Consider the following 7500-nt stretch of genomic DNA (forward strand, 5'->3'; position numbering starts at 1 on the left):
CAATATTGTTCTATGGAGAACTCCTGTGAGTTTTCTGTTGATTTTCTTAGCAGTAGGTTGATTTTATCAGTGAGGTTTGGATTGTTTTCTTCCTCTATGAGAAAGAAGCTTAGACATGTCTGGAGCTGGCTCGAGTATTTCTTATTTTATTATAATTGTATGGTCTGAGATAAGGAACATGAGACGTGTGATCCAACGGTGGGGATATTTTGTGAGTTCATGATTTAAGAATGAGCTCTTTTATCCAGGCCTGGAAGATTTAAAGTTCTATCAAATATTCTTACTGGAAACTGTCGCAAAGTGTGTTTCTGCGTGATTATAACGGGCTTTGGAGAAATTCACTTATATGGGCCGCTGATCACAGGAGATAGTCCTGAGTCTGAAGGAAGATCCAGCGGGTCAGTGTGGACATTGTGGAGGACTATAAATACCCTGGAGTTCACATGGACAATAAACTGGGCTAAAACACCACAGCACTTTACAGGAAGGAGTCGTCTCTATTTGTTGAGGCGACTGTGGTCCTTCAACATCTAGAAAATGCTCAGGATCTTCTACGAGTCTGTTGTGGCCAGTGCGATCTCTATGCTGTTGCATGCTGGGGGAGCAGGCTGAGGGTCGCAGATCCCAACAGACTCAATAAACTGATCCGTAAGACCGGTAATGTTGTGGGGACGGAGCTGGACTCCCTCAAGGTGGTGTCGGAGAGGCGGATGCTGTCCAAGATAAAGACAATGTTGGATAACACCTCCCACCCACTCCATGACATGCTGGTCAGTCACAGGAGCACGCTCAGTGAGAGATTACCCATAATGCACCACTGAACGACACAGGAAATCATTCCTGCCTGTGGCTCCCTGTACAACTCCTCCACCCAACACACTGGTTACTGCAACAACTACACCCTTTTTGCACATGTTCTTTTTCAGCTATTTATTAATAAGTGACTTTATGTATATATATTATATATGGTGCTATTCTTAGTTGTGTATTGTCTGTCTTTCTGTTTGTTTATAATGGAGCACTGTAACGAAAAATAACTTCCCCAGGGATCAATAAAGGATTCTGATTCTGAGAACAGCGTGCACGGCGAGCAGATGGAAGCAGATGTAGCTAGCCACGCCCACGCAGGCTTCCAGGACATCATTACTCACTTAAAGCAGAGTTTAAAACGAATAATAAAGACATCAAACAAGAAATGAAGGACGAATCCGACGGCTTCAAGAAAGACATTAATATAAAACAGGCAGAAACGGCGAATGAGCTAGCTCGCCATGAGACCAGAACAAGCTGAAAAAAGACTGGAAGAGATGGAAAGGTGGAATATGGCCGCAAAAGACGCTCTAATCCAGTCGCTCCAGCAACAAGTATTCAGGTGAAACTGGAGGACTTGGAAAGCTGTAGCCAATTGGTGACTAGATTTGATGCACTGTGGTTCAGCGGATTGGGAAGCTCATCCTGTAACCAGAAGGTTGCTGATTCGATCCCCAGCTCTGTCTGTCCTGGTCGTTGTGTCCTTGGGCAAGACACTTGACCCAGGTCAGAGGGGCCGATGGTGCGGTATGGCAGCTTCTGTCAGTCTGCCCCAGGGCAGCTGTGGCTACACCTGTAGCTGCCTCCACCTGTGATTTGGAGTTGAGTTATTTGTAGATGGTCCCTGATCTTGTGAATTGTATTAGCAGCTTGTTGCTGTGCTAACAGTCCAGCTGCCTTTGGGCCGTTGTCATAATAATCTTGTTTTTTTTCCACTTCTTCAGTCAATATATTGTCAAGTTCTTTTTTAGTGTTTTGATTCTGGCAGTTTAAAGAGTACTTAGCAGAAATATTAAGCAACCTAACTAACAGGGCTCTAAAACTCCCAGCAAAAAACAAATAATAATAATAATAATAATAGGGAACCACCCTCCAGCTCATGATGCTTAATCAACGTAATCAACCTTAATTTGATGCAGTGTGAAAAACTGCACAGAAATAAATTATTTTTCTACAATAATTAAATAGATTCAACATCTTCCTTCAACAGAGCTGCACAGATGGTTCCCAAAGGAAAAAGTACTACAGCTTACTATATTAGACTTAACAGTTACTATATACAGTAATGGACTTCTATATATTTTACATCAGATTAAAACTTTGGGTGTAAGATTCAGATAATTATTTATTAAAAGCTCGACTTCTTTTTTTTGTGATTAATATTTTATTGTACTTTTAGAACACCACAGTCCACTGCAGAGACAGATTACATCACATAAAGAAACATCAGCATAGCAGCAGAACAGCAGAGAATACCAAACCAAAATGAGGCGGGGCAAACAAAGGAAAAAACAAGAGGAAAAAACAACAACAACAACAAAAAAAAAACCCACACAAACAAACACAGCCTTTGACTACGTGGGTCTTACTGCACGCCACACCCTGACATCCCTGAGAGTGCTTCGTCAGAACTCCAGTGTCTGTCCCGCTCTAAGTTCTAGTCTGTTCGTTTTGTTCTGGACAGACATGGATCCACTTCAGATGGAAACTCCACTTTATTCAGGAGCCTGTATGAGAGTTGTTCCAGTGCAGCGAGTCTCCCTAGTTGAATATGCCACACAGAGACAGGTGGGGTGGAAGGAGCCTTCCACTGGGAGATAATGAGTTTACGCCCCAGCATCAATGCAGTCTGCACCCACTCAGCAGCCTTAGGCGCAGCATATGTAAGGAGTGATGGGTCCCCCAAAAGAAATAGTTTGGGTGAAAAAGGAATATCCCGTCGTATGGTTGATTTGATAAAGTCATGTATCTCAGTCCAAAAGATTTGGGTTTTAGGACAGCTCCAAATCATGTGGGTCCACGTGCCCACCCCAGTCTGACTCCAGCATTCAGGGGACTGCATGAGGTTCTGTACAGTCTGTGTGGCAACCAGTAAATTCGGTGTAGTAATTTGAATTGGATTAGTCTCGTTCTAAGTTCCCTGGACACCTTTTTACTATTCTGCATAATTGTAGTCCATTCCTGATCTGTAAAAACCACACCAAGGTCAGATTCCTGAGCTAACCGGAGGGCGGGGAGCCCTTTACTCGTGCCCTTAACAAGCATCGAGTAAAAAGCTCGACCTTCTCGACAGAACATCCTGTGTAGGCGTCTGAAACTGAAAGAAGTCTGTAAAGAGCAGCGGGAAAAATCCTCCTGAGCTGTGTGCAAACCCGCTCTCCAGCTACAAGCTTCATCTCACTGCTGTGCACCAACAAGGCTTCTCCACCAAGTACTACGTCATACTGTACTTTGGCTGACTTCACTCACTGATATGCAGATCAAATAATCCCTCACAGTGTTTAAACTGAGCTCTCACGTTCTCTCACTGAAGCTGCAGGTTTCCGTAGTCTGGTTTGTGCTTCAGCCAACCAGCCGTGAGCACAGTGCCAAACGTGCAGCTGGCTGCTCTCTGACAGCAGCATCGATCTCGACTCTACCTGTGGCTCATTTTCATGACCTGGACGACCGTTAGACATTACACTGGTGACCAGTAACGCCGTCGCATCACGTCTGCAAAGGTTTAAATGTTAAAGTTACCTGGACGGCGTAGGAGATGGCGAGGCCGGCGTAGGCAGGGGAGATCTTTCCATGCATCACAACCATCATCAGAGCTGTGATGCTGATCAGAGCCACGCTGATGATGTCCAGGCGCACAGCCAGCCACCGCATCGCACAGCTGAAGAGGTAGAACGGGGCCTGGTTCTGGTCCAGCAGCACCTGGTACCTGGAAACGACAGCACACAGTCAGCGGTCAGAACGACATCCTGGACGTCGGAGCGGGTCATTCGGTCCGAGCCAGACCTGTGCAGGAAGTCGCGGCCTCGATCATAGGCCTGCAGCGTGGCCAGGCCGTGGATGCTGGAGGTGATGTGGGACATGAAGGGAGACATCGTCACATTGTCCAGCCGCTTCAGCTCTCGTATGAAGACCCTGGCGATGCTGTGGAGCACCGCAAAGAGCAGGACCAGAGGACCCACCGCCACCAGGAACCACGGGAAAACACAGCTGATCACGCCCAGGCAGAAGAAGACCAGGATCACGTTCTGGATGAACATCTCCGCTTGGAACGGCAGACGAGTGTCAACTAGATGGAAACAGAGGAGACGGGACTCGGTTAGACCCTGGAGCCGAACGGCAGCGCAGACCCTCCAGTCCCACGTCACCTTCATCCATGTCCTTGGAGAAGCGGTTGAGGAGCCGTCCCGTGGGAGTCGTGTCAAAGAGCTTCATGGGGCAGCGCAGGATCTTATGGAAGAGCTCGTCATGCAGCTTAGAGGAAGCTCGCAGGGTTCCCTGAGGAGAGACCACGAACACCACGCCGTGACAACAGGCTCGCTGTAACCACGGTAACCAGTATTTTACAAGCAGCAACAGGCCGGAGGGGACCTGGCTGAACTCTGACCTTGACAAAGGCGACCCCTCTGATGAGTTTGAACAGCAACATGACTCCCATGGAGGAGGCGTAAATGGCGGCATATTGTTGCATCATGGGATTATCTCTCATGCTGATACTCACCGCTGAGCTGTTGCCAAGGGTTACCGTGGTGTTCTGGGGAAACGGAGAAAGAGGAGTCAGAGGGAGAGCGGGGAACAGGAGGAGACGAGAGGCGGAGAGGAGGAGACGCACCCCGCTGCCCTGATTGATCCAGTAACTGAGCCACCAGTGGCAGAAGGCGGAGCTTCCCACATTCAGGACAAACAGGGCCACAATCAGCAGGCAGGAGGCGGAGCCACCACATGCTGACATGTACACCTGGAACACAGGCCACACCACGGCCCCGTACTGCTGCTCCTCCCCTTTAGGGTCACATGACCAGGAAATGGGACAGAAACAGAGACAGAAGGTCCCTCGTTTAATTTACCTGAACGCTGTGTTCTCTGTCACTAAGAAACTTTCAATAGAGCGGATTAAAAAATCCTACCGTTGTCCTTGACGACCGGGATGTTCTTCTTCAGTGATCCTGGTTTAGTGTCCGCGGGTTTCCTCTGAGAGCTGCCATTCTTCCTGCTCGGAGCCTGAAACAGGTGAGACAGAGACAGGTGAGATACAGACAGGTGAGACGGAGACAGCTGAAATACAGGTGAGATGCAGACAGGTGAGACGGAGACAGGTGAGATACAGACAGGTGAGACAGAGACAGCTGAAATACAGGTGAGCTGCAGACAGGTGAGACAGGTGAGATACAGACAAGTGAGACAGTGGCAGGTGAAATACAGGTGAGATACAGACAGGTGAGACGGAGACAGGTGAGATACAGGCAGGTGAGACGGAGACAGGTGAGATAACGACAGGTGAGACAGTGGCAGGTGAGATACAGACAGGTGAGATCCAGACAGGTGAGATACAGACAGGTGAGACGGAGACAGGTGAGATACAGGCAGGTGAGACGGAGACAGGTGAGATAACGACAGGTGAGACAGTGGCAGGTGAGATACAGACAGGTGAGATCCAGACAGGTGAGATACAGACAGGTGATATACAGACAGGTGAGACAGTGGCAGCTGAAATACAGGTGAGATGCAGACAGGTGAGACGGAGACAGGTGAGATAACGACAGGTGAGACAGTGGCAGGTGAGATACAGACAGGTGAGAAAGACAGGTGAGATGCAGACAGGTGAGATCCAGACAGGTGAGATACAGGCAGGTGAGACAGGTGAGACAGAGACAGGTGAGATACAGACAGATAAGACAGGTAAGATGCAGACAGGTGAGACAGGTGAGATACAGGCAGGTGAGACAGGTGAGACGGAGACAGGTGAGACAGAGACAGGTGAGATACAGGTGAGATACAGACAGGTGAGACGGAGACAGGTGAGATACAGGCAGGTGAGACGGAGACAGGTGAGATAACGACAGGTGAGACAGACACAGCTGAAATACAGGTGAGATACAGACAGGTGAGACAGGTGAGATACAGGCAGGTGAGACAGGTGAGACGGAGACAGGTGAGACAGGTGAGACAGAGACAGGTGAGATACAGTTGAGATACAGACAGGTGAGACAGGTGAGATACAGACAAGTGAGATCCAGACAGGTGAGATACAGACAGGTGAGACATTTGAGTTACAGACAGGTGAGACAGGTGAGATACAGGCAGGTGAGACAGGTGAGACGGAGACAGGTGAGACAGAGACAGGTGAGATACAGGTGAGATACAGACAGGTGAGACATTTGAGTTACAGACAGGTGAGACAGGTGAGACAGAGACAGGTGAGATACAGGCAGGTACCTCAATGTGTGGTTTGTCTCCGAGCAGGAAGAGGTTAAACATGGCGGCATAGTCTCCACTGAGTTTCATCAGGTTGTCATGGTTACCCTGCTCCACGATACTCCCCTCCCTCATCAAGATGACATCATCACAGTCCACCAGATACTGCCCACACACACACACACACACACACACAGGTCATCTCCATGGTAACCACCTGCAGAAAAGCTCAGTGGTGGCGAGGATGCTCACCTGCAGCTGGTGGGTGACGAAGATGACGGTCTTGTGGCGAAGCTGCTTCCTTATGGCGTTGTGGAAGATGTGGCTGGCCACATGGGTGTCGAGGGCGCTCAGCGGGTCGTCCAGGATGTAAACATCCCGGTCACTGTAGAGGGCGCGGGCCAAGCTGATTCGCTGCCGCTGCCCACCACTCAGGTTGGCGCCACGCTCTCCGATCTGATTGGAGGAAAACAGCAACATAAAACGACGCATCCAGAGCCTTCTATCTACACACAGGTACACAGGAAGTGATGTCACCTCTGTGAGGTCAGCGCTGGGCAGAAGAGCGAGGTCGGTTCTGAGGCAGCAGGCGCTGATGACAGACTGATATCTGCAGAGAGGGGGCGGAGTTAGTGTGGAACAACAGAAGGGCTTCTGTTGACTGGGTGATGTCACTTCCTGTTTGGCGTCCAGCTCAGTGTGTCAGTGTGTGATGTGCAGGTGTCTCTGCCTCACCTGTCCTCCTGATACTCCAGCCCAAACAGGATGTTGTCTCTGAGCGTGGCGTTCAGGATCCAGGCCTGCTGGGCCACGTACGCCAGCCTTCCTTTGACCGCCACGCTGCCCTCCAGCACCGTCATCTGCCAACACATCAGTGTTTAATAATGGACCGATGATGGCCAACAACCAACACGGATCACCATGGCAACAGCAGGGGAAGGAGACATCACCTGTCCCAAGATGGCTGAAACCAGCGAGGTTTTTCCACTGCCGACACTTCCACAGACGCCGAGCAGCTTCCCCTGAGCACACAGACAGACAGGTGTGAGTGTCCCACCCCCACTCAGGCTCAGATGCTACTGATGCCACGCCCCCACTCGGGCTAAGGTGCGACTGATTGGTGGATACCTGCTGGATGCTCAGGTTTATGTTGTGCAGCGTGCTCTGCAGGCGCTGAGGGATGGAGGGGGTGGGCAGCAATGGAGGACACGCCTCCCCGTCTTCCTCCTCCTCCGGACTCCTCTCCTCTCCTCCTTCTCCTCCTCTCAGCAGGGAGTC

General features: G+C 49.9%; 1 protein-coding gene across 1 annotated transcript in view; it reads right to left on the bottom strand.

Annotated features, from left to right (window-relative positions):
- abcc5 (ATP binding cassette subfamily C member 5) overlaps positions 1-7500 on the bottom strand; it is a 21523-nt gene that overhangs the window by 7773 nt on the left and 6250 nt on the right. The window contains exons 12-23 of the mRNA XM_087851351.1: positions 7351-7500; positions 7173-7244; positions 6958-7082; positions 6760-6832; positions 6475-6678; positions 6244-6387; positions 4935-5028; positions 4640-4809; positions 4415-4561; positions 4176-4305; positions 3814-4096; positions 3550-3736 (exon numbers count right to left, since the gene is read on the bottom strand). The exon at positions 7351-7500 is cut by the window's right edge and continues 49 nt beyond it. Of these exons, the coding sequence (XP_087707477.1) occupies positions 3550-3736; positions 3814-4096; positions 4176-4305; positions 4415-4561; positions 4640-4809; positions 4935-5028; positions 6244-6387; positions 6475-6678; positions 6760-6832; positions 6958-7082; positions 7173-7244; positions 7351-7500 (1779 nt within the window). The remainder of the gene's footprint in view (positions 1-3549; positions 3737-3813; positions 4097-4175; positions 4306-4414; positions 4562-4639; positions 4810-4934; positions 5029-6243; positions 6388-6474; positions 6679-6759; positions 6833-6957; positions 7083-7172; positions 7245-7350) is intronic.

The sequence above is a fragment of the Neolamprologus brichardi genome, chromosome 14 (assembly GCF_056152115.1).
Source record: "Neolamprologus brichardi isolate AB-2024 chromosome 14, ASM5615211v1, whole genome shotgun sequence".
NCBI lineage: Eukaryota > Metazoa > Chordata > Actinopteri > Cichliformes > Cichlidae > Neolamprologus > Neolamprologus brichardi.